Source organism: Micromesistius poutassou, assembly GCF_964030765.1.
Source record: "Micromesistius poutassou genome assembly, chromosome: 4".
Classification (NCBI taxonomy): Eukaryota; Metazoa; Chordata; class Actinopteri; order Gadiformes; family Gadidae; genus Micromesistius; species Micromesistius poutassou.
In genome coordinates, this window is record NC_140274.1 from 18,829,229 (window position 1) to 18,846,013 (window position 16,785).

Here is a 16,785-nt window from a genome sequence, read left to right on the forward strand (position 1 = left end):
CAATCCTAAGGCTCTCTGATGTAGGTTGGTATGTGCATGTTCTGCTTTGTGTGTGGTGGATGTTTGTCAATGTCCTGTAGTCACTCCAGGCACTAAATCAGGCTGATTGATGAGACGCTGTAAGCACTTTGTCCTTGTCTCTGCATGGCTGACTAGGGAAGGTCCACTAAACGTTCTTTAAAATGTTTTTGGGGGTGATGGGCTGCTTGCTTATGCGAATGCATGTACAAAGTGTCTATAATAATGTAAATGCCTGGGCCTTGCATGCATTTCAGTGTACCTGCATCATGTGCACGTTATGTGTGAGTTCACATGGATGTGTGTGCGCGCGTGTGTGTGTGTGTGTGTGTGTGTGTGTGTGTGTGTGGTGTGTGTGCATGAACCTGCTTGTATCAGTGTATGTGTGCTTTTTTGACTATGAATGGAGACCAACAGTGGGTCAGAGTTGCGACAGCTACAGTATTTAAATCAGCCCCAGTCAATGGACTACATTCCCTCAACCAAAGCACAGGTGACCAAAGTCCACAAATTATCTTTATAGTAGTTCATGAAGACATCCCTGCAGTCTTTTATTATTCGGATTACAGCATTTGATTCCACAAGCTTGAACTAAAGAGATAAAATAGATCCAATGAACAACACCATTACTGTTGGGTCCGTATGTCTGTCATTGGTCGGTTTACCTGGCTGGTGGTCACTTTACCTGGCTGGTGGTCATGTTACCTTTCCGTTGGTCAGTATAACTGCCTTTGGCCAGTATGGACAGTCTTTTGATGTGAGGCATGCTAATGAGACCCCAAACAAAGACAGACTAATGATAAGTCCTGCCACATTTTGGCTTCAACATTAAGCATTGCTAATTAACAATGGAAGTGCACTATACAATCTTCCAGTTCACGACCACAACCCTTGCTTAAATTAACATCTCTAGTAATCTAGCACCAAATTCACAGCTTATGTGGACTGCTTGCCACTGGAATACTTGTGTGTGTGTGTGTATGCGTGTGTGTGTGTGTGTGTGTGTGTGTGTGTGTGAGTGTGGGTGTCTGTGTGTCGATGTGCCTAGTAGTAGCCCTCCATGGGGTATTATACGGACCACTCCTGTGTGTTACTACTGCATGCTATAACACTTCAGATTGTGATAAGAGGCAGGGGGTGCAGAAGGAATGAGGCGCTGAAAGTTTGATCCAGTCTAATGTATTAACCACAGAGAAGTCTCCCGGTACAAGTTCGTTGAAGGTGAGCGTGGTGGGGGAGTCACAGTGTCCTATCATTGGATACCACAGCGGGACTCTTCAAGACATCGGAAACCTGGGGGGGGGATTGTTGGCATGTTGCCATTTTTCTGATTACCGACAACACAGACCGCTGGGTCCCGGACTGGGGTTTTGGAGACTGTGTTTGTTAGCGTGTCAGGATACAGTACCAAATATGGTGGTTCAGGGAGAAAAGAAAGGGATAAAGTCCGACCCCCGCAGGTGAGATCAGAAAACATGTAGAGTAGGGTGAATTCAAGGATCTCATTTACTAGGGATGGATTTCAGTTTGGGGTTTTGATCCTTAAGCCGAATCGGAATCTCCGCTCCGGTAATGCATTTGTCATGGAAACGAAATCCCTCCATTCACCGTAGCTGCTCCCACATTTCCTGCTAACAGCTGTAGTTAACGCCTCAAAAAATGTCAACAGTTTGACCCCATGGGTGGTGCTGTGCCATGCTGCACGTGTAATGTACGGTGTTTACATCCCCGGTTTGGGACTCCTCCCCCCGAGGAGAGAGCGACAGAGCCTCGTCCTCCATGGAGGCACTTTATAGAGGAGGTATAGAGACAAATGTACCAGCGACAGAGTGTCCCAGGGGAATAGAGCGGTGGAGACGGGGAGATGTCGCACACACACGAATCCCCGGTGAGGCCGCAGTGAACTAGGTTACAAGACTTATCGGTCCTCCTGATGATAGTCGCAACAAACCCATGCCTGTGTGTGTGTGGGTGTGTGCGTGTGTGTGTGCGTGTGTGTGTGTGTGTGTGTCGCCAGGGCCCTGACTAGTGTGACAGAGGGAAGTGTAAAGTCCTGTAATTAGTGTCACAGTGAGAGGAATGAGAGACAGATGGCACAGATGGCCCTCCCCCTGCATGCACGCACGCATGCACGCACGTGCACTCACACACAAACACACGCACGCACGCATGGCACACACACACACACACACACACACACACACACACACACACACACACACACACACACACACACAAGCACATACAAGCACAGGAAGATGCTGACACGCACATGCACACATGCACATACAGATGCAAGCAAGCCTTCGCATATACAGATACCTACATATAGTCTGGAACCTGAAAGCAAGTATCCAGACCTTTCCATGCACACAACACACACACACACACACACACACACACACACACACACACACACACACACACACACACACACACACACACACACACACACACACACACACACACACACACACTCACACAGACACACACACACACACTTGCTATTATCGTATCTTTTTTCTTCTGCACACTTTCTAATCCGATTAATACACCCATGAATTATTCTGCATTTGAATCCAAAATGACAAACTAAAAACGACACCAATATGTATGGGGGAGAGAGGTGACAGCACGTAACAGGTAACAAGAGCAGGAGAAAAATACATTTGATGTGTTCTTTCTGCCGTAGAGGGAACACAAGGCTTGTATGAGAGAATAGAGTAGAAGCAGAGACAGGGGGAAATCCTGTACTGTTGTGTGCCAATGTGTGCAACCCTTCATTAGCATCCATTCCAGGTCACCCACTTTTTCTTGCAAAGATAGCGGGTTCCACATGTTGTCGTGGTCTTTGTAACTCTCACTGGAACCCATTTTGTCTGTTCCAAAAAGATCAATCCAATAGTAAGGACTGTTCATCCTCATTGTATCCTCTGTGACTGCCCCTCTAGACATCCATAGCTATTATCTGCTAAAAATCGATGTATCTATCTGTATATCTGTCTATCTATCTGTATATCTGTCTGTATATCTGTCTATCTATCTGTATATCTGTCTGTATATCTGTCTATCTATCTGTATATCTGTCTGTATATCTGTATATCTGTCTATCTATCTGTATATCTGTCTGTATATCTGTATATCTATCTGTATATCTGTCTGTATATCTGTCTATCTGTCTGTATATCTGTCTATCTATCTGTCTATCTATCTGTATATCTGTCTATCTATCTGTATATCTGTCTATCTATCTGTATATCTGTCTGTATATCTATCTATCTATCTGTATATCTATCGGTATCTCTATCTATCTGTTTATCTATCTGTCTATCTATCTGTATATCTATCAGTATCTCTATCTATCGGTATCTCTATCTATCTATCTATCTATCTATCTATCTATCTATCTATCTATCTATCTATCTATATCGATCTATCTATCAGTATATCTGTCTATCAGTATATCTGTCTATCAATCTATCTATTTATCTATCAATCTATCTATCCGTCTGTCTATCTGTCTTCCTGTCTGTCTGTCTGTCTGTCTCTCTGTCTGTCTGTCTGTCTGTCTGTCTCTCTGTCTCTCTGTCTGTCTGTCTGTCTGTCTGTCTGTCTGTCTATATGTCTGTCTGCTTGTGATACCGAACTCAAAAGCTTTAGGGGTCTCGTCCCAGGGTTAATTTTTCAATGAGTGTGATCACCTAATTGACTTGACGAATTCTATGTCAATCTCCCGTCCTCTTTCCCCGTTCCCTAGGTAACTACGGAGAAAGTGGGATGGAAGCTTTCAAGGACATGGCAGCCAAAGAAGGAATTTGTATCGCACACTCTGGTGAGAGACAAAGACTCAATGTACGGAATTCACACAGGAAAAGCAGACGCAAACATGTTGGTGAAGAGACGCAGTATGCCTAACAAACTGGAAATAAGCACATTCTCAGACCATAGAACATATCAAACTCATAGTAATTACTTGTAATAATTGCTTTTTTGTTCTACCACACAATACATATATATATACAGTATATATATATTTTTTTTAATATATTTTTATATTATAGTGGTGAATTGCTAATACATGTAAACTAACATGCAAGCTGGAAACATCAATCCAAAAACTTGTTCTAACCGCTTTGTGAGGTTTTTCATAATTTCCCCATCCCCGTTTGATTGCAACAAGCGTGTGAAAAAAATATCAAAGCCGATCGTGTTCCATTTCAGCTGTACTCATTAAAAAAAACCAGAAAACAAACAACACGTTAGATGTCAGAGCGTGGTTTGAGGTCGATTTCAAAGCCGTTTTCCTCTGTGCTTTGGTCTGCGTTTTGTGGACACATCTACCCACGTCCGTGTGGTCTGAAAACCTGGCAGGTAAGATCTGGAGCAACGCCGGCGAGAAGAGCTTCGACCGGCTGCTGGAGAGGCTGCGGGCCCACCTGCCCAAGGCCAGGGTGGTGGCCTGCTTCTGCGAGGGCATGACCGTCCGCAACATCCTCATGGCCATGCGGCGCCAGGGCCTGGTGGGGGAGTTCCTTCTGGTCGGCAGGTCGGTGGAAGCTGCGATGTTCTTCTTCTTGTTGATGTTGTTTGGGAATCATGAGAGGAGATGGTGGCGTGAGGGGAGTGTGAGGGGGAAGTTCTGAGTGTCCGCTTTAAACAGCAGTGCACGTGAACTGTTGGTTCTCCGGTTTTGCGGTGCTTGTGGTTGTTTTGTTGTTGTTTTTTTCGTCTGGGGTTCTTGGGGTTATTGTTATTTTTCTTTTACTGGCCAGCAATACAGTCTGGAGGTGAGGTTATCCTTGTTGGTTTTGTGGCACTCATTCAGTGCCAGTGCAGGTTTTTATCAAATATGGAATTATTCATATTCAATAATGAGTATTAATTCCTCCAGGTGGTGGGAACTTTTCATTTAAAATGTTTAAATGGATGTTGTTTTTTGATTATGAAACTGTTCCCAAACACACAATTGGCAGTCTCATAGCTCTATTACATATTATATCTACAATGTTGATATGCAGAGTTCTCTCTCAATGTCTGAGAATTATGAGTATTATGCTCCAATTGCCACTTGAATTCTGTTGCCATGGCTACCGTGTAATTAACATAAAATGAATAATAATTTTTTCACCTATGGAAGGATTGGTTGCCAACACGCAGGAATAAAAATGGACTTGGAATAGAGTTGTGTTATCATATCATCACCAGTGTGTCTTTTCCATTCTGTTCTATTCTATCATCCCAACAGCAATCTCCAGCTTTACCACCTCCATCATCATCATCCTCATCATCCTCCCCATCCTCATCACCATCACCAACTCATCTTCTTCTGGGTCATCCCATCGCCGTCGTCATCTTCGTCAACATAAAGGTGTAGTGTGTAGGATTTAGTTGCAGCTGGCAGTGAGTTTTGCAGATTGCAACCAACTGTATACCCCCTGCTCTCAACTGCCCTCACCCCTCCCTCTCCAAAGACGTAGGAAAAGATACGTTGGCCTGTAAGGGGCCACTAGGTACTTCCAGAATGTGTTTTATTGTATACGACAGCATGGAGTAGCCAAGTGTCAAGTGATGAGGTTCCTTGATAGTTTCATTAATTGTATTTAATTATTTATTCTTTAAAACTAAAAACTAGGTCCTAGCTTACAAGTAAGATAGGAATTATGATTTATTTATTGAAAACACCTTTTTGCAAGAGCTGTTTATCCGGTCTGGGCTACTGTAGAAACATGGTGGGCTCCGTGGAAGGAGACCAGCTCCCTATTTAGATATAAAGGGCTGATTCTAACACAACAATTATTTTTTTCATGGGATAACACACTAATTAAACATATTCCTGAATATTATATTCCATTTCTGTGAGATCCATTCTGCTGGATGCAACTTAATTCTAATAAGATCAATACTTCAATGCTAATCTGATAAGTGTGCAGTATAGCCTGGTCCAGCCATCCATCTCTGTCTAGAGGGCTTATGGTGGGGCTGGTTAATTGAATATCAGCCTTCATTAGTCTGCCTGATAAATGGGCCCTGGTTCTGAAATTAGAGGCGGTCACGGGTCAAGGTATGCTCGCTGGAGGTCTGTGTAAAGAACTTCTGATTATCTCACTAGTGCTCACACCCCGCGTAATTATATTACCATAGAACGAACTCACACGTACACACAAACACACACACACACACACACACACACACACACACACACACACACACACACACACACACACACACACACACACACCCCCCTGTGTGTGTGTGTGTGCGTGTACATGTGCGTTTGTGTGCGGCGATGTGTGTCAGAGATGGAGTGCATGCCCGGTCTGAATATACTAGGATCAGAAAGATCTATGAATGCTGTATTTCAGAACCGGACGGGACTGTAGCTCTATCAACACATCTATATCAATGACGTGACTGTCGATGTCTCTGTCTCGGACAGTGAGGACCTGGTGCCCCTCTATCCCTTCAGCCAAGGCTGAAGGGAGGCTGTCTATAGCTATATCTATCTGTCTATAGCATCACATGACTCCAGAGTCATGTGATGACCATGAACATTAAACAGGTGGAGCTATAGGTACAGGAATGGCAGCGACGGACTAGCAAGCTCATAAAAGGGTCGATTAAACCCATGTGAACACACAGCTCTTTAGCGGGTCTGAAGTGAGCACTTAAAGGTGACATATTATACCACCGGGTGTGAGTGTGATTAGCCGTTACAAGCCGTTTTGAAAATGTGCTGCTTCTGACATCACTGGTGGGCATGTCCACCTAGATGTGTGCTGGATGAGCAACGTTTGCTACACCCACCTGTGATGTCAGAAGCGGCACATTTTTCAAAACGGCTTGTAATGGCTAATCACACTCACACCTGGTGGTATAATATGTCACCTTTTAAATTCTGGAAGATGGACTGATGGCTGGGCGGGATTGTCCCACGGTAGTTGAGTAGTGTAGTTTAGTTTAGTTTATTTATTTAGCACACATTAACATTAAGTGGTGCAAGGAGGGAACGAAGCCCAATGGGCTTGTACAGAGCTCCACCCCTTTCAATAATCACACTTAATCGTTTAAGGCTGACAAATAAACCAAAAGAGGAGATAAGGTACAAAAATAATCAATGTCAATAAGGAAAAAGAAAAATCAGGAGACAACATACAAAAGTCATCCAAAATAGATGGAAGAAGATGTGGCAGATCTATGGATTTGAAAGATACAGTAGAAATGTTAGATAGAATAGGCTACTGATGAGAAGAATTGAAGCAGGCAGGAAGTAACTAGATGATTCATGACAGGAGAAGATGTTTTTTAAGCAGTTTTTGTGGGAAGCTATGGCAGACAGAGTGGGAAGCTATGGCTCTTAATGGGGGAGGTAATCCATTCCATAGTATGGGGCCTCTGTATGGCATATTCAATTGGTGATGAGATGAGCGAGTGAAGGGTACAAATAAATTATTATTGTGGCTGTGTCTAGTGCGATGAGAATGTATGTCTAATGACCGGGTAAAGAAAGATGACACTTTAGGTGTCAGAGATACCTGGCCAGGTCAGGCTGTCTATAGCTATATGGTCCTGAGCCGCTTCATCCACTGAGTCTTCGGCCAATAGTACAAGCTCTAGGGAGGCTGGTGGATTGAAGTCCGGTCTTACAGTAGGCCGTCTGAAAGGACTGCAGTGTGTGTTCAAAAGGATTGAGGAATCTGTTAAAGATGACTGCAGTGCCCATCATAAAGTACTGCTGTCTCGGTTCAAACGGTATACCGTTGTACCGGTGTGTGAGTACTGAGTAGTGAGGGAGTAGAGGTTTGTTTTTCAATCATGAGCCTGTATGTATTATGTAATTAGGTCATTGTTGTTACATGTTACAAACTGCAGTTTTGTGTTGTCTGTGTTTTATGATCTCTTCACTGCTGCATCACATCGGTACTATGTGTCATACCAGCTGTTCTGGTCAAATGGTCATTATTTTTCCCTGAAATGTCTGTTTTCTAATGAAAACATTGCAAGCACTACAGTGCTTCGCCATGGCAACCTCGCACACATGTTCACAAGTTGAATTGGGCACCATTTTATTTCAATGTTGGTCAAGTTGAGTGATTCATAGTCTGTGGAAGCTAGTTTCTACCATAAGGATCTGCTTTGTCCAGGTACAATACAGAGATGCTGAAGTAAGCCTACTGGGCAGTGGTGCAGATACAGCAAACTGAATTAGTGTCCTTTTGTGAACTCTTGAGACGTAAAATAAGCCTTATTTTATGTGTGTGTGTGTGTGTGGCAGTACAGTGGTTGTACTGTAAATCTGCTTAACTATGTAAAGTAAAGTAACAGACACACACACACACACACACACACACACACACACACACACACAGGTACACAGTAGCGTGCACGGACAGACACACACAGTGGGGTTTAAGAGCCTGTGTATTGATTACCTCTGTTTTATCATTCCTCATGATGCCAGCAGGCAACAGACCCATTAATGAATAGCTGAGGGAGACAAGAGCTACGGCCACATGGGATACACACGCACACCTAGACACGCACACACAAAAACGGACGCATGCACAGCTAGACACGCACACACAAATGTGTACGCATGCACACCTAGACACGCACACACAAACGCACACTTGCACAGCATACAAGTGATGGAATGCACAAATAATACACAGTAATACATTCTCACAATTATGGGTGGAGGCAAACATAAAGACCAGTAAAGGATGGGCCAAGGGGATAGTTAGAGATTGATTTGTTATTATGTTCTCTCTCTCTCTCTCTCTCTCTCTCTCTCTCTCTCTCTCTCTCTCTCTCTCTCTCTCTCTCTCTTTCTCTCTTTCTCTCTTTCTCTCTTTCTGTCCATCTACAGTATGTCTTCCTATGATACTGCATCATCTTAATGACCAGCCGTGTGTGTGTGTGTGTGTGTGTGAGTGTGTATTTCACTGAATGATTTCCCCTGATATTAGATTGAAGGCCCATTCTACTTGAAGTGCTCCGTGTGCTGAGTTTGTGTTCAGTGTGGGTGAGATGTTGCTCGGCTCATTGGGCCAGGATGTAGGCAACGACTCATTACAGCCGGGGTAGATAAATAGAGGTTTTAAATGCCACACACACACACACACACACACACACACACACACACACACACACACACACACACACACACACACACACACACACACACACACACACACACACTACTTACACACACTATGTATTTTTTTTAGAACATGCCATTTAGTTGCCACGGAAATGTAATGCACACACCAGCTTGCCTATTTGCGCACTAATGGGATCGTATTAAACAATGAATTGCTGATTTGTTGTTGATTCTATTGCACCTCATGGAATAACATAAACAATCATGTTCAAATATCTCCTAGTATTATATGTGTGTCTATTTGAATCCAGTCATCTAAATGTGTAGATAAGCTAAGATATGGAATCTTAAAACTGCTGCATAAACTGCTCATGCTCTGCAGAGGAACTATGGGTTACTGCTGTTTATTCTCAGATGCTTGCCGTTGGTTTTTTGTCATGTTGGTTTCTAATGCTGACTGTGTTTGGAAAAGGTGCTGACCCTCTTCATACAGCAATAGTAACAGTGTTTGAGATCTGATCGGTGTGTGTGTGTGTGTGTGTGTGTGTGTGTGTGTGTGTGTGTGTGGGGGGGGTCTGTGTGCACATGTGTGTGTGATTACTGTAAGAGGCAAGTATGGGTTAGGAAACCTGACCAAGTGTGCCTAAAGGTAGGCTGAGGATAGGGATCATCGGATTGAACCTACTGCCTCAGCTGGTAGTCCAACACTTGAGCCTCCACACTATCCTTCGTCATACTAGTAGTCCACATCATTTTAAAACATGCTATATTATCCCGCAATATGGATTGTTGCGGGATTTCACAAATCAAATTAGCTGAAGGCTTAACTATAGCGTCCATAAAATGCCCTCTATTCAAGGCTGCCACAGAGCTGCTGATAGAGCCCGCACAAGGTGCCCAGACAGTGTCAAAATAATTAATACACAGGAAAGTACAATACGAGAAGAAAAAATGATATTGAATCTGAATTGAAAAGAATTGGGAGTTTCTTTGCCCTTATTTCATTTTCGCTTTCCTCAATAGCAAGTCTGTGCCTCTTCTGCCTGCAGTTGCCATGGCGATATCCCCTGCCATATTTGGAAAAATCCGGAACCACAGCTGGGATTTTATTTATGGTATACAATCACTGTTTATTAGCTGGCGTGTGTGCGTGCGGGCACCTGAGTGCACGTGTGTGTGTGTGCGTGCGTGCGTGTGTGCTTGCTGTCATGTGTGTCTAGATGCATGAGAAGGTGTTTCTCTCTGGAACAGGCTCCGCTCTTCAGAGCAAAGGACACATGGAAGCCCTCAAGGTCAAATGCTACACCCAAGTCGACTATGCATCGCCTCCTTAAATATATTTGCTTTAGTTCAGTTTCCCCTCTTTCATTGCGTTGCGCTCTCTCTCTCTCTCTCTCTCTCTCTCTCTCTGTTTCTCTCTCTATCTCTCTCTGTCTCTTTGTGCATCTGCTTGTCTCTGTGTCCCTGCAGTGCCTCTCTCCCAGCTGTGTCCTCTGCCAGCTTGCTGTAGAGTCAAACGTGTGCTGGGTTAGAACAGAGTCTGAGTTTGGGCTCTCTCTTAGCGTACCCCCCCCTACTGCTCGGCGGGAGTCACTCTCCCCAATGGCCCTAATTGGAGACACGGGCTAAACGGTGTATCGCGGTCAAACTGAGATGAGAGGCTTGTTGAAATCGGGGGCTCAAGCCATCTTTGAGGAGGCCGCCTTTGAAATGGATTTCCGTCGGCCGTGACTGCACCTGGAGGAGGAGAGAGGGAAGGAGGGAGGAGGAGGAGGAGGAGGAGGGCAGAGGAAAATAAAACTGAAGGTGGAGAAGTGGGGCAGAGAGAGGAAGGGAAGGAGGGGATAGAGAGCATGGCGGGTGGAAGAGTAGGGGTGAGGAGGCCTGCTGTGAAAGGGATCTGAGTGGGAGACGGTCATGGATAATTGCTTGGGGGGGGGGGGTTGGGATGGGAGAGGTAGCCAAGACCGGGGCAGAAGACGATCGAAGGGGGCAGGAGAGGAGATGCTCCACGCCTCTCTGCTGGTGGAGGACCAGAGCAGACACATTTACTCCATTGATACATGTGTGTGTGTGTGTGTGTGGAGTGTGTACCTGTGTGTGTGTGTGTGTGTGTGTGTGTGTGTGTGTGTGTGTGTGCATGTGAGTGTGCGTATTTGTGTGTGTGTGTCACCCATTCTGACATGCATACTGTTAGACATTAAAGGTAACACTTTAGACGGGAAAGTAATTTACCCGTCATTGCTGGTTCACGGATCACTGAAAGTACACTGATGCAATCACATGGATGCACAGGTTAATTTTAGCATACAGTTACTGTGTTCGCTAGCATTAGGGTTAAATTAATGTTGATTAAAATAGGAATTGTTACATGTAATTTAATTGCCAAAACAATGACAATTCATTTTGCTCTGACCGCTCAAAGCACGGTAATAACAGACTGCATGTAATTAAAAACAAGGGGGAGGTAAGAGAGAGAGCGACATAAAGAGACATAGAGAGTTGGAGAAAAATACATTGCAGGCCAGGAATTATAAATTGCTTTTTCATTTTTCATCATTTCATGTTTAATTCTGTTATTTATATGTGCATTTGGAGGCTGTTAATAGTAGTGTATGTTTTACATGTTTTGCATGTTTGCGTGTGTGTGTGCATATGCATGTCTTTGTGTGTGCATGTGATAGAGAGATGAAGAGAATGAGAAAAACAGGGTACCAGAGATACCTATAGAGAGCCAGAGAGACTGAGAGCGACACGGAGAGAGAAGAGGAGGGAGATTAGGGAGTGAGCGTGATAGAGAGAGGGAGAGCGCGAGCTAGAGATGGAGAGGGGACATAAGTGACACTCGTTGTGGTCTCAAGGGAGAGACCATAGACATGGAGACCTTCTATTGATCAGAGAACCTTTTACAGATGAGACCACCACCGGGAGATAACACCCTCAACACATGTTCCTTTGTTCTCTCTCTCAAACACACACACACACACACACACACACACACACACACACACACACACACAAAACCATTCACACACATACACATACACGAGTGTGCGCATGCTTACACACACACACACACACACACACACACACACACACACACACACACACACACACACACACATACTCATTCACAGACACACTTTCTGATGCAATGTATATAAGTTAATAATTGCAATTAGAGCCAGGGACCACAATGGAAATAAGCATTCAGATTTATTGTGTCATCCCTGACTATTTATGTATTTTAATGTATGACACAGAGTGCTGTTCATATTTTATATCAAAATGGTCAAATAAAATCAATCAATCAATCAGTCAGCTTCTAGAGGTGAGCTGACCTTTGCTTGTGTCCCACCCATACTATCAGAGAAGTAACAGCTTTTTCTCAGTTTGGAAAGGCTCCAAATCAATTGTGAATTATGTCACAATCTTATCTAATACATCCTTGATGATCACAGGATGTCTTCCGTAAGAGACCACAAAGAATACACATGCACACACATTGTAGAAGTCATACTCTGTGTAGTGTTGGAAAACGTGTTTTTTGTGGGACTCGTGACAAATGAAGACTACTTTGCACAAAATAAGCATTCATAGGATCATACCAGCTAGGAAAGATGCCATCAAGCATTAATTGCACGTTATTGTTGGGATGGCATGGAATTAAATGGGGTCGGCAGTACACTGTACACTGCATCACTGACTATGTAGTGTTTCATATGCACTCCCTCTGTCCACCAGCTTTCCTTTGAAACATCAGTAAGAATATGTTTTTCACCTGCTCCCAGTACACTTGATTCAAGGGCCAGAAGGCTGAAAACAACCACAAAGTTTGAGTAGGTAGCATAACCCGAGCTCAGTCCATCAGTACTTCACCTAAAATACAACGGAAGACAATGTGATCTTTTTATTTGGTGTCAGAACTATTTCCATACATTAGGGATGCAAAGGTGTACTTGAAATACCTGCCTAGCCTAGTTGGCTAATATATAGGTAAAAGATGACACATTTTGACCAAATTAGCCAGCACTAATAGCTGCTAACTTATTTGGCCTATGACACAATGAGTTTGCTTCTAACTGTTAGCACAGTAAAACAACACATATATAAATATGAACTACAGTTATTATAAGGAACCTTTATAGAATGTTCTTACTGTGTGTCTCAATGTCATGTGTACATTACAGTGTATTTATTACACTCAATTGGTAATGATGTTGAATTTATGTTGCTGTCAACCTTATATATTGCCTATGAGACAAGGTGTATGCTGCCAACTGTTAGAAGCAATACATACAGTATATTTAACTAGAGGCTTGAGTGGCTATCAAAATGTTTTCAGTACAGTACAATACTTACCTAGAGCAAGTATCGGTATAGGCCTAATGCCCTTTTGATGTTCTGATGGTTCTCAGTACTGATATTACATGAAAATGTGTCTTTCGATTCATTAACGGCCATGAGCGAGTCTGTAGCATACATAGAGTGCAGCGGTAAATGAGTTGTTGTGAAGCTGCTGTAATGAATTAAATGAAGCAATCACCTGAAATTCAGGATAATTGCTCCCTGATACTTCATTCCAGTTCAAAGTGTATAATCTACATTACCGCTCCCCTTTGAGTATTTTTTTGCAATTATATTCAACAAGGCACTGGTTTATATGAATTAGACCTTTTACGAGAAGGAGTATTTTTACGTACAAACATTTTTTTTACAAAGCAACATTAACGTTACCACACCCAAGCTTATGGATTCTGGTGATCACAACTTGTGATTCGATAGTTTGTTCATTTTGTTAAATCTATAGCAAGTGCGAATACACACATCTACACAGTTAACAGGGTAGTGAACCAACCTCATTTCCATGGGTAATGCCCTGTGACTGCAGCACCAGAGTGAGCCAAGACAACACCATGGATTTATTCCAACAGGATTCTGTTCTGTCTTTGTCGGTCAGAAAAGTGAACTACATCACAAAGCTACATTTTTATTATACTCCTCCTATTTCTGACTATCCTATCAGGTGTCCGTATGTGTATCTGCTGTCTTGCTGTTTCTGTGTGTGTGTGTGTGTGTCTTGTTTCTCCTCATTAGTGTCTATTTCCTCTACTCCCTGTCTGCCGGGTAGATTTCTGGCTTTTAGTTTTTTACTTTGCCATTAATTGCCATTTATTGTTTGTGTGTGTGTGCGTGCGTGTGTGTGTGTGTGTGTGTGTGTGTGTGTGTGTGTGTGTGTGTGTGTGTGTGTGTGTGTGTGAGTGCATGTCAGCTTCAGTCACGACTTTAACAACAACAACATTGCATACTTTTTGTATAGTTGTTAAATGTGAATCATTTTTCTACTGCATCCCTTCCCAACTCCTTATCGCTGTGTAAAAACAACTTTTACACCAAAGCGCTTGGGTTTAATCTAACAGGGCTTGTTAAGGATACTTTGCTGCTGTTCAAAGCTTCCCATTGCACTGAGCTGTAAAGCATTAATATTAATAGCATGAATATTCATAATCAAAACAAGGATGCATTGTTCGCTTATGGGTGTATTGTTAAGCAAATGTTTTTCATTTGCATTTGATTTCTATACCATCTGATCATTAAAACAAATCCATTTCAGGACTATCCCGGACTCTCCAGGACAGTCCTAAATACACAACTGGTATTTTTATGATGTGGTACGTGTTCACTGTGGAAAGGATGGAAGAAAAAATAATAAAAGAAAGCAGAATAGTAGCTTCATAAGGAAGTAATAAGAAATTAATGCCAGAATTTGTTTCAGCTGAGAAGCGAATGCAAGCAGTCATGAAAAAGAGAACAGAGGATCTTTCAATTCTGTAGATCCCAGAATGGGAATTAAGAGGTTGTCTATATGTAGGTCAGAGTCCTAGGCCCATAAATATAATACCTCACACACAGACCCGAAGACTGAAGGACCTACACTACACACAATATAAATCATCGCCGGTATACGATACACTCATTCTCATTCTCTCTACATCCACATACAAACACGCAGGCACACGTGCACACACACACACACACACACACACACACACACACACACACACACACACACACACACACACACACACACACACACACACACACACAAACACACACTCATCCCCTTAGGGCTCTCCAATGGAAAGACCATATCCTCCACACTGATTCTGATGGGAGTATAATAGGAATTACTGAGGATGAGCGCGAGAGAAAGAGAGAGAGAGTGAGAGAGAGAGAGGGGGTCATGGAGTAAATAGATTGTTATTTCTGATCTTTTCGGTATGAATGTGCACTCGAAGGTACATTTGTTAATGTTTGTTACTTGTAACCATATGTGTGTGTGTGTGTGTGTGTGTGTGTGTGTGTGTGTGTGTGTGTGTGTGTGTGTGTGTGTGTATTTGTGTACTTCTCAGTTTGGGATTTTGATGCTCATTCTCTGAGCTTTACGCGGTAGAATTAAGCTGTTTGTTACATCAGCATTGGCTCAGTGCACTCAGAGTCACTTGCACACACACACACACACACACACACACACACACACACACAGCCCAAATCCAAAGCCTTCTCGAGTAATTGCCATACAAATATGATAACTTCCCTCTGATACAAACAAACACACTCACTCCAACACATCCATTTTTTGGAAAAAAATTTTGGACTACGTCAGCAAAAAATAGCAGGTCTCTAAACGAGGTCAACAGGGACAAGCTCAAAGCTGTTGTCCTTGTGTTTTGTAACAAAATGAATGCTGTCAAGAGGAACAGTAAGCGCACTGGTCAGCAACTCAGGCCGGGGCTACAGAGAACCAGGAAGGTAAAGGGCGGAGACCTCCAGTGAGTGGATCTGTGTTTTCTATACAACAAGATGTCCCACACGAGTCCTCCACCTCCTTATGGAGCACAGCCAGAGCCCTTCCTCTGCCACAGGCTTTGGTTCAGGGCAGGGTTTTGAATCACAGAGGGACCGGTTGAAAAGGCAGGAGATGTATGGGATTATTTGCAGAAGCAATATCAGTCACCATTACTGGCGAGCAGAGTGTGTGAGCTAAAACTGGTTCAGGATCTGGTGGAGACATGGAGCCATGGTAAAACGTCATATGACTGACATGATGTGACATAATATATGACATAACCTGACGTGATATGACAGCATTGTCCTTTAAGATATGATAAGATATCTCACGGTGGCAAATTACATTAAAAAAACAACGCGTTAACATCGAGAGATCCTGTGTATTGAGTCGATGTCCTGTCACATTTGATAGCTTCTGGGACCCCTATCGAGCTAGGTGGGTGGCGTTGTATGTGCGTACAATGACTTCACGCCAAGTCAAAGTTTGTTCTAATTTTGTTCTCTTTTTCATATTGGAAACGGTCATATTTACTCATGCTCCTCATCTCTCTTTCTACCTCTCTCTCTCTCTCTCTCTCTCTCTCTCTCTCTCTCTCTCTCTCTCTCTCTCACTCTCTTTCTCTTGCTCTCTCTGTCTGGATCTCCGTCCTCTCGCTCTGTGCCTCTTTCTCATTCCATCACCCCCCCCCCATCCCATTTCTCTCCGTCTCTCTCGCTCCTTCCCAGTGACATGGGCTGGGATGTGTGCTGCATCACAGCCCCCGCACCGCCTGTTGCTATGGCAACACAGACGGTAGAGCTATAGAGGATAGAGA

General features: G+C 43.3%; 1 protein-coding gene across 1 annotated transcript in view; it reads left to right on the top strand.

The window, feature by feature from the left end:
* The window catches only part of grm5b (glutamate receptor, metabotropic 5b), a gene marked incomplete at both ends in the record, with an annotated part of 44,769 nt that overhangs the window by 2,710 nt on the left and 25,274 nt on the right, over positions 1-16,785 (top strand). The window contains 2 exons of the mRNA XM_084466395.1: positions 3,776-3,850; positions 4,390-4,564. Of these exons, the coding sequence (XP_084322521.1) occupies positions 3,776-3,850; positions 4,390-4,564 (250 nt within the window). The remainder of the gene's footprint in view (positions 1-3,775; positions 3,851-4,389; positions 4,565-16,785) is intronic.